General features: G+C 42.4%; 1 protein-coding gene and 1 long non-coding RNA gene across 2 annotated transcripts; both read right to left on the minus strand.

The window, feature by feature from the left end:
- Positions 1 to 1,361: 1,361 nt before the first annotated feature.
- On the minus strand, positions 1,362 to 1,632 carry LOC127927557 (uncharacterized). Its single transcript, XR_008128006.1, has 3 exons — positions 1,597 to 1,632; positions 1,502 to 1,556; positions 1,362 to 1,421 (listed from the first exon to the last, which is right to left on the minus strand). It is a non-coding gene; the product is annotated as an uncharacterized LOC127927557 (long non-coding RNA).
- Positions 1,633 to 3,728: 2,096 nt separating this feature from the next.
- LOC118377981 (choline transporter-like protein 4) lies at positions 3,729 to 15,855 on the minus strand. The gene is made up of 17 exons (XM_052514106.1): positions 15,769 to 15,855; positions 15,304 to 15,435; positions 14,962 to 15,022; positions 14,629 to 14,743; positions 14,346 to 14,429; positions 12,558 to 12,670; positions 12,142 to 12,264; positions 11,709 to 11,808; positions 11,527 to 11,619; positions 9,210 to 9,315; positions 8,788 to 9,047; positions 7,605 to 7,699; positions 7,210 to 7,313; positions 6,990 to 7,063; positions 6,759 to 6,829; positions 5,104 to 6,101; positions 3,729 to 3,860 (listed from the first exon to the last, which is right to left on the minus strand). Exons 1-17 carry the CDS (start codon positions 15,853 to 15,855, stop codon positions 3,729 to 3,731), a joined length of 2,748 nt encoding a protein of 915 aa, XP_052370066.1.

The following is a 15,855-nucleotide window of genomic DNA, read 5'->3' on the forward strand; positions in this document are numbered from 1 at the left end:
GGGCTAAAGGTTAGGGGTTAACTCAGGGGTTAAAGGTTACTACTACTCTGGCAGGGCTGTAACAAACGGTTTGGGTTTGCGGAGGATCCTCATCAGGTTCCTGGACATGTAATAAGGCTTCTGCATAGTTCCATCATTCCTCTCTAGATCTTCCACTGTATGAGGGAGAAACACTGGAGTCACTCTACTACTCTACTACTCTGCTATACCTTACTATACTGTACCTTACCATACCTTAATATATTATACCTTACTATACTGTACCTTACCATACCTTAATATATTATACCTTACTATACTGTACCTTACCATACCTTAATATATTATACCTTACTATACTGTACCTTACCATACCTTAATATATTATACCTTACTATACTGTACCTTACCTTACAATACCTTAATATATTATACTTAATATATTATATACTGTACCTTACATATATACTGTGTACCATACCATAATATATTATACCTTACTATACTGTACCTTACCATACCTTAATATATTATACCTTACTATACTGTACCTTACCATACCTTAATATATTATACCTTACTATACTGTACCTTACCATACCTTAATATATTATACCTTACTATACTGTACCTTACCATACCTTAATATATTATACCTTACTATACTGTACCTTACCATACCTTAATATATTATACCTTAATATATTATACCTTACTATACTGTACCTTACCATACCTTAATATATTATACCTTACTATACCTTAATATATTACCATACCTTACCATATATACCTTAATATATTATACCTTACTATACTATATATTACCATACCTTAATATATTATACCTTACTATACTGTACCTTACCATACCTAATATATATATTATACCTTACTATACTGTACCATACCTTAATATATTATACCTTACTATACTGTACCTAATATATTATACCTACTAATATATTATACTATACTATACTTTACTATACTGTACCTTACCATACCATAATATATTATACCTTACTATACTGTACCTTACCATACCTTAATATATTATACCTTACTATACTGTACCTTACCATACCTTAATATATTATACCTTACTATACTGTACCTTACCATACCTTAATATATTATACCTTACTATACTGTACCTTACCATACCTTAATATATTATACCTTACTATACTGTACCTTACAATACCTTAATATATTATACCTTACCATACCTTAATATATTATACCTTACTATACTGTACCTTACCATACCTTAATATATTATACCTTACTATACTGTACCTTACCATACCTTAATATATTATACCTTACTATACTGTACCATACCTTAATATATTATACAATACCTTAATATATTATACCTTACTATACTGTACCATACCTTAATATATTATACCTTACTATACTGTACCTTACAATACCTTAATATATTATACCTTACTATACTGTACCTTACCATACCTTAATATATTATACCTTACTATACTGTACCTTACCATACCTTAATATATTATACCTTACTATACTGTACCTTACCATACCATAATATATTATACCTTACTATACTGTACCTTACAATACCTTAATATATTATACCTTACTATACTGTACCTTACCATACCTTAATATATTATACCTTACTATACTGTACCTAGTGGGCTAAACCGGCATCGCGGCTTGGTGGACAAAATGGGGAGAGGGGGCAGCTGAGAAGTCACTACAGAGTGATAATTATAACTATTGAAATGCCAATCCTTTACACATGAACGCTCACTCATTCGGGAACAATTGCAATCAATATATATATTTACGCTCAGTGTGTCGTCTTGATCGCTGTTGAAAAGTTTGTTTCTTTTGTAAAATTGTCCGTCTCTCTCTCTCTGTCGTGGTTATAGTGGATAGTTCAGAGTGACATTCATTCATGTTGTTGTAGAATGGATGTTTCGGCAGTTGTCGTTCTTCGCGTTCAATGATACCAAATTCCTCGCTGCAGACTAGTAATTAATATCAAAGACTTGTTCTTATTCTGTCGGTATCGATAGTCTAAGATTTTAACCATGTGGTATGGTTAAAAGATTCAGCAATGGTCGGCAACCTTTGTACTCCTGTGATTGAGAGAAACATGGTCTGCCTGAGAATTTCTCAAAGTTGGGTTTTATAGGGAATTGCAGAAAAGGGTCTGTCCCAGGATGCCCGACCCTAACTGGGCTCATGAGCAGTCCTCTGATTTAGTTAAACTCAAAAGGGAATTGGAGTTTCCTTCATTAAACAGTCCAAAATCACATTACACAATTTTACAAACAGTATCATACTCACTCATTCATGTTATACAACAATTAGATGTAAACCTCATATCTGAGGCTATTATATAAACAGCGTTATGGTAATGTAGCCACACCGTCTCCCATGAGCTTCCCCAAGTTGTAACAAACGGACCAGTTCGTAGCTGGATTCTTCACCGATCTTTTATACCTTCTCCGGAACATGTCATTTGTTTGGACCTCAAGTTCTGTGAGGTGGAAGAAATTCCTTTGTTCTCTGTGAAAATTCACTCTGTCTCTTATACTGTGTGACCATGAGGAGAACCTCAGGAATTTACGACCTCTCTCTGACCACAGCAGCTTATTTGAAGGAGGAAAGGGGGAGGCAGGGAGAGGGGGATGGGGCTTGCTATACCCAAAGAGGGCAACGTCATGACACTATATTATACTTTACTATACTGTACCTTACTATACTGTATCTTACTATATTATACCTTACTATATTACACCTTAATATATTATACCTTACTATAGTGTACCTTACTATACTGTACCTTACTATAGTGTACCTTACTATACTGTACCTTACTATATTATACCTTACTATATTATACCTTACTATACTGTACCTTACTATACTGTACCTTACTATATTATACCTTACTATATTACACCTTACTATATTATACCTTACTATATTGTACCTTACTATATTGTACCTTACTATATTATACCTTACTATATTATACCTTACTATATTATACCTTACTATATTATACCTTACTATATTATACCTTACTATATTATACCTTACTATATTATACCTTACTATAATATACCTTACTATATTATACCTTACTATATTATACTATATTATACCTTACTATATTATACCTTACTATATTATACCTTACTATATTATACCTTACTATATTATACCTTACTATATTATACCTTACTATATTATACCTTACTATATTATACCTTACTATATTATACCTTACTATATTATACCTTACTATACCTTACTATACCTTACTATATTATACCTTACTATATTATACCTTACTAGACCTTACTATATTATACCTTACTATATTATACCTTACTATATTATACCTTACTATACCTTACTATATTATACCTTACTATATTATACCTTACTATACCTTACTATATTATACCTTACTATACCTTACTATATTATACCTTACTATACCTTACTATATTATACCTTACTATATTATACCTTACTATACCTTACTATATTATACCTTACTATACCTTACTATATTATACCTTACTATATTATACCTTACTATACCTTACTATATTATACCTTACTCTTCCTTACACTACTGTACCACAAGACCACCTTACCCTGTTAGAGTTATAGTGGTGTAGGTATTGGAGGGTTAGGTGGTGTTGTGGTGTTGGAGGGTTAGGTGGTGTTGTGGTGTTGGAGGGTTAGGTGGTGTTGTGCTGTTGGAGAGTTAGATGGTGTTGGTACTCACAGAAGCAGAGAAACAGGGTATCAACACACATGCTGTAGACACTGAAGAAGCCCTGAGCGATGAGGTAGGCTCCGGCCATCACTGTCTGCAGAGCAACATTACGACAACATACCTGCATGAGTTCTAACAGCACCAATCAATACACTGCTGACAATACATACAGTAAATGTAACTTTAAAAATACACGGCAGTTAGCAACACAGGCTACTGCGTTAATAGTCTCATATCCGCCTCCCGAGTGGCGCAGTGGTCTAAGGCACTGCATCGCAGTGCTAGCTGTGCTGCTAGCTGTGCCACTACAGATTCTGGGTTTGAGTCCAGGATCTGTTGCCGCTGGCCGTGACTGGGAGACCTATGGGGCGGTGCACAATTGGCCCAGTGTCGTACGGACTAGGGGAGGGTTTGGCAGGGAGGGATGTCCTTGTTCCATCATGCACTAGTGACTCGTGTGGCGTGTTGGGCACAATGCACGCTGACACGGTTGCCAGGTGTACTGTGTTTCCTCCGACACATTGGTGCGGCTGGCTTCTGGGTTGGATGAGCGCTGTGTTAAGAAGCTGTGCGGCTTGGTTGGGTTGTGTTTCGAAGGACGCACGGCTCTTGACCTTCCCCTCTCCTGAGTCCGTACGGGAGTTGCAGCGATGAGACAAGACTAAGTGCCAAATGGAAACCACGAAATTGGGGAGAAAAGGGGCTAAAAGATAAATAATCATCTCATATCAAAGGAGGTTCTACTAAGTTCAACAGTGAAAGAAACTAAATGAAAATCAGCCATTTTCATGATCTCATTTCTAAATCCATTTCAAACCTGCATACAACATCTAATCCAGGGTTTCCCTAACTCGGTCCTCGGCCCCCAAGGAGTTCATGTTTTGGTTTTTGACCTAGCATTACACAGCTGATTCAAATGATCAACTAATCATCAAGCTTTAATCATTTGAATCAGCTGTGTGGTGTTCGGGTAAAAAACTAAAGTTGCACCCCTAGGGGTCCCGAGGAGCGAGTTTGGGAAACGCTGGTCTAATGTGTTCATGGAAAATAGAATGTCAATGAAGAACGGTGAGTGTTGAGTGTTTGGTAACAACACTGTCGCATGGACGTACCAGGATGGGAACCCAGTAATAGTTGAGCATGGACGTACCAGGATGGGAACCCAGTAATAGTTGAGCATGGACGTACCAGGATGGGAACCCAGTAATAGTTGAGCATGGACGTACCAGGATGGGAACCCAGTAATAGTTGAGCATGGACGTACCAGGATGGGAACCCAGTAATAGTTGAGCATGGGACCAGGATGGGAACCCAGTAATAGTTGAGCATGGACGTACCAGGATGGGAACCCAGTAATAGTTGAGCATGGACGTACCAGGATGGGAACCCAGTAATAGTTGAGCATGGACGTACCAGGATGGGAACCCAGTAATAGTGACCAGGATACCAGGATGGGAACCCAGTAATAGTTGAGCATGGACGTACCAGGATGGGAACCCAGTAATAGTTGAGCATGGACCAGGATGGGAACCCAGGATGGGAAGCCAGTAATAGTTGAGCATGGACGTACCAGGATGGGAACCCAGTAATAGTTGAGCATGGACGTACCAGGATGGGAACCCAGTAATAGTTGAGCATGGACGTACCAGGATGGGAACCCAGTAATAGTTGAGCATGGACGTACCAGGATGGGAACCCAGTAATAGTTGAGCATGGACGTACCAGGATGGGAACCCAGTAATAGTTGAGCATGGACGTACCAGGATGGGAACCCAGTAATAGTTGAGCATGGACGTACCAGGATGGGAACCCAGTAATAGTTGAGCATGGACGTACCAGGATGGGAACCCAGTAATAGTTGAGCATGGACGTACCAGGATGGGAACCCAGTAATAGTTGAGCATGGACGTACCAGGATGGGAACCCAGTAATAGTTGAGCATGGACGTGGGAACCCAGTAATAGTGAGCATGACCAGGATGGGAACCCAGTAATAGTTGAGCATGGACGTACCAGGATGGGAACCCAGTAATAGTTGAGCATGGACGTACCAGGATGGGAACCCAGTAATAGTTGAGCATGGACGTACCAGGATGGGAACCCAGTAATAGTTGAGCATGGACGTACCAGGATGGGAACCCAGTAATAGTTGAGCATGGACGTACCAGGATGGGAACCCAGTAATAGTTGAGCATGGACGTACCAGGATGGGAACCCAGTAATAGTTGAGCATGGACGTACCAGGATGGGAACCCAGTAATAGTTGAGCATCTCGGCCTGGAACGTGTCGCCAGGCAGGCGGATTTGTCCAGAGAAGAAGAAGAAAGCCAACACACCTGATAAAACAGAGACAGGTCAGCCATTAGATCATTATATTAGTCATACTTCCTTAGTGAAGGAAAACAAGATGCTGATACAAACAGACACAAACAGACTGGATTTCAGGTTTAATGAATACTGAGTTTAATATATTGTGTCTGGACTTCTGATATTATAAGAATCTTCATACACATGAAATAGTATAAGGCATAGTACTGTAACTATTGTGTTGGCCATTTTATCTTCAGTGGTTGAAGATATCAGAAGTCCAGACACAATATATTAAACTCAGTATTCATTAAGCCTGAAATCCAGTCTGTTTGTGTTTATTAGTTAACCTTTATCTATCTAGGCATGTGAGTTAAGAACAAATTCTTATTTACAATGACAGCCTACTCCAGTCAAACCCAGACAGCACTGGGCCAATTATGAGGTGCCCTATGGGACTTCCAATCACAGCCAGATGTGATAGAGCCTGGATTTGAATCAGGTACTATAGTGACACCTCTTGCACTGAGATGCAGTGCCTTAGACCACTATCAGGAGTCATAGTAACAAGTTTGGCATGACAAGGACTGGCAAGTAGAGGAATGTTGGCAGAAACAGACTGGATTTCAGGCTGCTATTCATACTTAAAGTTCAAACAAATGTGAGTTCAGGTAAACTTCTCTTACCAACTATTGCCACCACTAGTAGTTTGCCAAAGAATATGAGCATGTCTGTCACTCTGTCCAGTAGCACCACCCTGTGGCCAACGAGAGGATGACACATTAAAGAATCTTGACAACCCGGAAGCATCTTACATAGAAACCAATATCAATGTCTTTGACTATATTGGAAGTAAAGGAAAAATAAAAATAAATGAGAGAGCAGAAGATCGACCAACCAAATAAACCCAGTCTTACCGTCCGATGTGCCTCATCAACAGACTGTATGCATTTTTGGCTGACACACAGAAGCTCTCCCCGTAGATGGCGATCTATCAGTCATTCAGAATGATGCATTACTGACATTACTGACAAGGATGAACTGCATGTTCCTACACCAAGAATAAATGACCAACTGAGCTAGGTGCATGGATGTTAATGGCTGCTAAAAGGAATGCCAGACAGTCATGTGACTGACCATGATATAAGCGTTCCTGTTGAGTATCTTCAGGAAGTATTCCAGACACCAGAAGCAGCATCTGAGACAGTTTAACAGGAACCGACCACAGGCACTCTGAGAACCTGGAGACACATCACAACATGGGATTCCCTTTAGTCAATGACTGTGTGTGCATGTGTGTGTGTGTCGTGAGTGCATGTGTGTGTGTGTGCGTGAGTGCTATTTGTGTGTGTGTGTGTGTGTGTGTGTGTGTGTGTGTGTGTGTGTGTGTGTGTGTGTGTGTGTGTGTGTGTGTGTGTGTGTGTGTGTGTGTGTGTGTGTGTGTGTGTGTGTGTGTGTGTGTGTGTGTGTGTGTGTGTGTGCGTGTGTGTGTGTGTGTGTGTGCGTGAGTGCGTGTGTGTGTGTGGCCTTACCCCTGGTCTTATGGTTCAGGTACTCCAGCACCAACCTGACTAGCTGGAAGCAGGTGAGGAGGAGGGCTCCGAATGCCAGAGAGCCCACGTGGTACCTTCCAGGAATGGAAGAAATAAAGACATTTCATAATGAACTCCATATGAACACACGAGCAGAACCCTGCTACTGAAATACACCACATTAGACTCTCAGTCTAAAAAGATATGACATCAAACATCTCTTCACACTGACCCATCATTATCAAATCAAATCAAATCAAATTGTATTTGTCACATACACATGGTTAGCAGATGTTAATGCGAGTGTAGCGAAATGCTTGTGCTTCTAGTTCCGACAATGCAGTGATAATCAACAAGTAATCTAACTAACAATTCCAAAACTACTGTCTTATACACAGTGTAAGGGGATAAGGAATATGTACATAAGGATATATGAATGAGTGATGGTACAGAGCAGCATACAGTAGATGGTATCGAGTACAGTATATACATATGAGATGAGTGTGTAGACAACGTAAACAAAGTGGCATAGTTAAAGTGGCTAGTGATACATGTATTAGGGGGAGGGGATGCAGTCGATGATGTAGAGTACAGTATATACATATGCATATGAGATGAATAATGTAGGGTAAGTAACATTATATAAGGTAGCATTGTTTAAAGTGCTTAGCTTATCTACTACAACTAGTGCCCTCATATTCAAGGTAGGTAAGCTTTGTGGTATTTTGGTATTTTATTAGGATCTCCATTAACTGTTGCAAAAGCAGCAGCTACTTTTCCTGGGATCCACACAAAACATAATACAGATCATCAATAGACAAGAACAGCTCAAAGGCAGAACTACATACATTTAAAACAGGCACATGTAACCTACATATCAGTAGATACACACAAACTATCTAGGTCCAATAGGGGAGAGGCGTTGTGCTGTGAGGTGTTGCTTTATCTGTTTTCTGAAACCAGGTTTGCTGTTTATTTGAGAGATATGAGATGGAAGGAAGTTCCATGCAATAAGGACTCTGTATAATACTGTACGTTTTCTTCAATTTGTTCTGGATTTGGGGACTGTGAAAAGACCCCTGGTAGCATGTCCAATGGGATAAGTGTGTGTGTCAGAGCTGTCTGGCTTAAGGCACAATCCTATGTCCCCACCCACAGAAACCCTTAGTCCCTCATGTCTTACTGTAGAGTGCGTATGAAGCACTGGGACAGGGCGAAGGGTGAGATTTCTGCAGGCTTGCTGAAGGCCCAGTAGTATGAAGCGAAGGTCCCAGCCAGGGTACATTGGCCCAGGGCGATGACAAAGTTCACACACCACAGGAAGGCAAAGATGTTGAAGAGCTGCAGGTAAACCAGGTTCTGCTGGAACAGGCCTGTGTCATCGTACCTGAAGAAGATGCAGCGCACCGACGGGCAGTATGGGTAGGCCGAAGAGTTGAACGTCTGGGTAGGGAGAGGAGAGGACAGGGGAGGAGGAGAGAAATATGAGACAAGTGGGAGGCAGTGTTTCCCCTAGTTTACCTCATTTCAAGGTGGGTTGCAAACATGGGGTTCTGACATCAGAATCATTTGTCAATTGAAACCAATAGAAGCGAAGCCATCTACCTGTGGCTTGCAGGTCTCAGAGCCGTTGATGAGACTACACTTATCTACAGAGGGGTCGCTAAGAGACACCACTCTGTAGAGAGGGGCCCCTGATGTGACCAAGTATCTTTGGGGAGCCTCGAGTCAAGGACCCAACCAAACTAAGGGCAAAAACCAGGGGTTGGAAACAAAATGATTTTCCAATCATTTCGTTCTGAACAGAACCATCATTTTTTTGTTTCCGTTCAACTGTTCCAACCAGGAAACAAAAGTTCTGAATCGGTTCAAAGTCATTGTTTATATCGTTCCTTTCTCTTCCTTTTTAAACCTCTGAAATGTTTTTTTTACATTTAGCTCGACTTTACCAATCAGTGTGGATAGAGCAGCTTGCTATGGAGTGGGAAAACTATACAGTAGACTATACTTCAAAGGGGGAGGGGCTACAGTAGACTATACTTCGAAGGGGGAGGGGCTACAGTAGACTATACTTTGAAGGGGGAGGGGCTACAGTAGACTACTTCGAAGGGGGAGAGGTTACAGTAGACTATACTTCGAAGGGGGAGGGGCTACAGTAGACTATACTTTGAAGGGGGAGGGGCTACAGTAGACTATATTTTGAAGGGAGAGGGGCTACAGTAGACTATACTTTGAAGGGAGAGGGGCTACAGTAGACTATACTTTGAAGGGGGAGGGGCTACAGTAGACTATACTTTGAAGGGGGAGGGGCTACAGTAGACTATACTCGAAGGGGGAGGGGCTACAGTAGACTATACTTTGAAGGGGAGGGGCTACAGTAGACTACTTGAAGGGGAGAGGTTATACTATACTTGAAGGGGAGGGGCTACAGTAGACTATACTTTGAAGGGGGAGGGGCTACAGTAGACTATATTTTGAAGGGAGAGGGGCTACAGTAGACTATACTTTGAAGGGGAGGGGCTACAGTAGACTATACAGGGGTAGACTATACTTTGAAGGGGGAGGGGCTACAGTAGACTATACTTTGAAGGGGAGGGGGGTAGCTACAGTCGAGGGGCTATACTTTGAAGACTATACTTTGGGGAGGGGTTACAGTAGACTATACTTACTTTGAAGGGGAGGGGCTACTTTGAAGGGGAGGGGCTACGGTAGACTATACTTCGGAGGGGAGGGGCTACAGTAGACTATACTCCAGATGGGGAGGGGTTACAGTAGACTATACTTCGGAGGGGGAGGGGTTACAGTAGACTATATTTCGGAGGAGGAGGGGTTACATTCGACTATACTTTGGGTGGGAGGGGCTACAGTAGACTATATTTCGGAGGGGGCGGGGCTACAGTAGACTATACTCCGGATGGGGAGGGGTTACATTAGACTACACTTTAGGGGGGAGGGGCTACAGTAGACTATGCTCCGGATGGGGAGGGGTTACAGTAGACTATATTTCGGAGGGGGAGGGGCTACAGTAGACTATACTCCGGATGGGGGGGTTACAGTAGACTATATTTTGGAGGGGGAGGGGCTACAGTAGACTATACTCCGGATGGGGAGGGGTTACAGTAGACGATACTTCGGGGGGAGAGGGGCTACAGTGAACTATAAATAAACTCCGGATAGGGAGGGGTTACAGTAGACTATACTTCAGGGGGAGAGGGGCTACAGTGAACTATACTCCGGATAGGGAGGGGCTACAGTAGACTATACTTCGGGGGGAGAGGGGCTACAGTGAACTATACTCCGGATAGGGAGGGGCTACAGTAGACTATACTTCGGGGGGAGAGGGGCTACAGTGAACTATACTCCGGATAGGGAGGGGTTACAGTAGACTATACTTTGGAGAGGGAGGGGCTACAGTAGACTATACCCCGGATGGGGGAGTTACAGTAGACTATACTCCGTGGGGTGGGGGGGCTACGTAGCCTATACTTCAGAGGGGGAGGGGCTACAGTAGACTATACTTCAGAGGGGAAGGGGAGGGGGAGGTAGCCTACACACACTGGTAAAGATTTTCAGTTGGCAGGCAGACACTGGAATACGTTTCTGAGTGACAGAGACGCTTTGCATAGGTGCTTTGTTGCGTTTTTTTGTGGGACTGTAAAAAAATGCCTGGAACCTGAAAGAACGTTATTAACCGGTTCCCATACTTTTAAAATAACGGTTCTGGTCCAGAACAGTATAGATCACTTTCGTTCCCGATTCTCTCTCTGTTCCTCTAAAAATGTTGTTCTTTTCTCGTTTTCTGTTCTGTTCCAACCCCTGGCTAAAACACACATGACAAAATAAGCAGTGAAAATAACCAGTTAGCTTATACATTAGAAAGCATTGGAAATGGAAACCCCATGTATGATGGGTCAAAGGATACAGGGAGGTCATTCCCCAGTAGGCCACACACACCACCAGCAGAACAAAGGTAAACAGAGGGTAGAGCAGGGTGGACATCAGGTAACCCACCACCCTGCCGACAGAACACACACATTACACATCATTTCATACAGGATCAAACACTCAGAAATACAATAAATATAATCTGAGGCAATGTCCGACCTGCTGGACTCCTCCATGAGAGCAACAGCAACAGAGAGTCTCCTCCTGAGACAACTAAGCACCAGAATCAAAATGGACTCCCACACGCACAGGATGATCACTGAGGAAAGAAAGAAATAGTGTTTTTTATTGAGCTGGCCAGGTTTCCCTTGTAAAAGAGGTCCTCTGACCTCAATGGGACATTCTGGATAAAAAAGGTTCAATTAAATAGAAACATATGCCAATCTTTAGACACAAGAGGCTGGTGGCACCTTAATTTGGGAGGATGGGTTTGTTGTAATGGATGGAGAGGAATGAGTGGAATGGTATCAAATACATCAAACACATGGTTTCGCTTCGTTCCAGATACTATTACGAGCTGTCCTCCCCTCAGCAGCCTCCACTGATATAGGCCCAGTATAACCCATAGACAGTACATAATGATCAAACTCACAGAAAGCAAGCCAGGTCTCTTTGACTTGAAGGTAGACTGAGATATTTGTATTGAAGCTTAGATCACCGAACTTCAGTTTAGAAGTGCTGAAATGGTAGTATTCTGAGTAGCAGTGCCATATTCCTGGGGAGGAGAAGAACCCATTATGCAAATTCTGTCATAATTCTAGATTTAACAGAAAACCAGATAAGGCCAGTATGTGAGTAGAAAATAGTGATTGCTAGATACAAAAGATTGGAAAGTCAAAATAGTAAGCAAAGCATGTTGACCCTTGTCTTTCTTGTCTGCAAGCAGACAGACAGACAGACAGACAGACAGACAGACAGACAGACAGACACCACCACCACTTTATCCCTACATATGATCCACATAATCTAGTCCAGGCCAGGCTGCAGGGCTGTATGAGCCAGACTTACCGTAGCCTCCCACCACCAGAAGTCCTACCATGAGAATCCAGACCAGGACAATGGCCAGGTACCTCAGCAGCAACAGGAACACCACACTGACTAGCAGAGCCAGCGTCAGACCACTGCAAACACAGCACGCAGCAAACTGTTGGAGAGCAGCTGAGGCATGGTATGGGCATGCTAAACACTCTGACTGACTGGCATTAGTGTTGGTTGGTTGACAAGCAACTGTCCAGAGCAACCACCAGAGCAACCACCAACCACTGCAAACAACTAGACATCCAATGTCTATACTGACATACCACTTCTAATACATGGTCAACACATTGCTTCATACTAAGTGGTAGGATAGTGTGGATATTGGAACAGAGACAGCTCAGGCATGGTATAGACATACAGTGTAAAACACCAGTGGACTAGTTGGTGCTGGTAGACTGACAAGATTTACTGTTGGTTGGTATACTAGCGTTAGTACCGGTTGGCTGTTGACGGTTGGCGCGGCTGGTAGCCTAGCGGTTAAGAGCCGACTAGGGGAAAATCTGCCGCTGTTCCCTTGAGCATGACACTTAACCCTAATTGCTCCTGTAAGTCACTCTGTTTTTTAAAATCTGATTTTACTGCTTGCGTGAGTTCCTTGATGTGGAATAGAGTTCCCTGTAACCATGGCTCTATATAGTACCATGGCTCTATGTAGTACCATGGCTCTATGTAGTACCATGGCTCTATGTAGTACCATGGCTCTATGTAGTACTATGGCTCTATGTAGTACTATGGCTCTATGTAGTACCATGGCTCTATATAGTACCATGGCTCTATGTAGTACTATGGCTCTATGTAGTACCATGGCTCTATGTAGTACCATGGCTCTATGTAGTACCATGGCTCTATGTAGTACCATGGCTCTATGTAGTACCATGGCTCTATGTAGTGCCATGGCTCTATGTAGTACTATGGCTCTATGTAGTACCATGGCTCTATGTAGTACCATGGCTCTATGTAGTACCATGGCTCTATGTAGTACTATGGCTCTATGTAGTACCATGGCTCTATGTAGTACCATGGCTCTACATAGTATCATGGCTCTATGTAGTACCATGGCTCTATGTAGTACCATGGCTCTATGTAGTACATGGCTCTATGTAGTACCATGGCTCTATGTAGTACCATGGCTCTATGTAGTACCATGGCTCTATGTAGTACTATGGCTCTATGTAGTACCATGGCTCTATGTAGTACCATGGCTCTATGTAGTACCATGGCTCTATGTAGTACCATGGCTCTATGTAGTACCATGGCTCTATGTAGTACCATGGCTCTATGTAGTACCATGGCTCTATGTAGTACCATGGCTCTATGTAGTACTATGGCTCTATGTAGTACCATGGCTCTATGTAGTACTATGGCTCTATGTAGTACCATGGCTCTATGTAGTACCATGGCTCTATGTAGTACCATGGCTCTATGTAGTACCATGGCTCTATGTAGTACCATGGCTCTATGTAGTACCATGGCTCTATGTAGTACTATGGCTCTATGTAGTACCATGGCTCTATGTAGTACCATGGCTCTATGTAGTACCATGGCTCTATGTAGTACCATGGCTCTACATAGTATCATGGCTCTATGTAGTACCATGGCTCTATGTAGTACCATGGCTCTATGTAGTACCATGGCTCTACGTAGTACCATGGCTCTACATAGTATCATGGCTCTATGTAGTACCATGGCTCTATGTAGTACCATGGCTCTATGTAGTACTATGTACCCACTGTGAGATAGTTGGAAGCTCAGACTTACAGTAAGATCCAGTACCAGGAGGAGGCAAAGTCCTCAAAGACCCTCACTCCTACGGCCTTTCTGTTGAAGCCTGATATCAGTGAGCTGGAATAATGGAAAGATATAGTAGGTTTAGGGGACAGTGATGATCTGTTTAGCTACACATATTCTGTGTCCCAAATGGCACCTTATTCCCTATGGGTCCTGGTCAAAAATAATGCACTACACAAGGAAAAGAGTGCCATTTGGGACACAGGCATATAGTATCTACAGGAGAATATTAGTTCATTGGATGAATGATAACCCCATGGCACTTCTGATGCTGTTGACTGTCTCGTTGACGGAGGCCATTCCGGGCAGAGTGAAGTTGGAAGGAGCACTTTTGAGAGCATGTAGACTGGGCAAACACCTCCCCAGAGCTGTAGTGATTCAAACGGCAACATATGGACGAGTAGAGTGAGGAAAAGGTTCAGAGTGGATTCACCTCAGTTTCCTGCTGTTTCACTTCATCCTCTGTACCATGATTATGTAGATATCCTTTTTATTTGATTTAACCTTTATTTAACTATTATTTCATGTACACATTAACAGTCCTGTCAGTAGATGTGAGGATGGATGCCATGTTAAACTACTTCACCTGATTTACTTGGAACAAGGAAGGACGGACAAAGTTCAGCATCAAGGATCTCTTGGACAGTCTGAAAGAGAGAGTACAGGACCAAACATGACTAGAAGGATGGCCAATATACAGAAGCACTGTATAACATGACGCAATCATGTAGAAACTACGTCTGTTTCTAATCAATGCCTCAAATTAAAATGTTTTCCAATCAACCAAACCCTTTAACTCAGAATGAAACACAGACATAAGCTACACTGTAATGTAGCTATGCTTGACAGATTGCTTGGGACTAATGGTCCCACACACCCAGTTCCAGTCTCTACAAGCACATTGATAACAGTGTAAAATGCCCTGTACCCAGGTGGTGGTAGTCAGGTTGAGGCTGTGGTCACAGTACTGCTGATGGAAGAAGTCTTTGGGATTGGCGTCGGGGTCATAGGCAGCAGCAGACAGCATCCAGAAGTGAGACGGACACTTAGGGACACACACCTGCAGAGGAAGGGACAGAGAGATGGGAGGGACCAGACATTAGTGTACGGCAAACCTTGATTTCCTGCAGTCTCACATTTGACGTATCACAGGTAACGAAAGTGTGAGTGAAACCATCAAGAGAGAGAGTGAGTCAAATCTCAAATGAAACCCTATTCCCCAAATGATGTGGCCTCATACTGTTGACTATTACATGAAGTGGTATGTATCCTAAGCTACATGTTGTACCCTATGCAGTATGTCCTATCTGTGACTTCATATGTCCTACGTGACTCTGGTCAAACGGACGGGGACAGGTAGGATGTGATCGTACAGATACAGTTTGAGTCTGACCTGTGTGGTGGGACACTGTGTGCCTCCGAGCGCTGCTGCCATCACCTTGGTGGTCGTGGAACACTTCAGTATGTCCACATAGATCAT

The sequence above is a fragment of the Oncorhynchus keta genome, unplaced genomic scaffold, assembly GCF_023373465.1.
Source record: "Oncorhynchus keta strain PuntledgeMale-10-30-2019 unplaced genomic scaffold, Oket_V2 Un_scaffold_1526_pilon_pilon, whole genome shotgun sequence".
Lineage (NCBI taxonomy): Eukaryota > Metazoa > Chordata > Actinopteri > Salmoniformes > Salmonidae > Oncorhynchus > Oncorhynchus keta.

What these genes read in the sequence shown, in the direction of transcription:
- LOC118377981 (XM_052514106.1), bottom strand. Translation starts at nt 15,855, where the DNA reads ATGATCTATGTGGACATACTGAAGTGTTCCACGACCACCAAGGTGATG. An exon ending in ACAGGAACGCTTATATCATG is followed by an intron (nt 7,064 to 7,209) that starts GTCAGTCACATG and finishes AATGACTGATAG; the next exon opens with ATCGCCATCTACGGGGAGAG. An exon ending in ATTACTGGGTTCCCATCCTG is followed by an intron (nt 3,861 to 5,103) that starts GTACGTCCATGC and finishes GTTGCTCTGCAG; the next exon opens with ACAGTGATGGCCGGAGCCTA.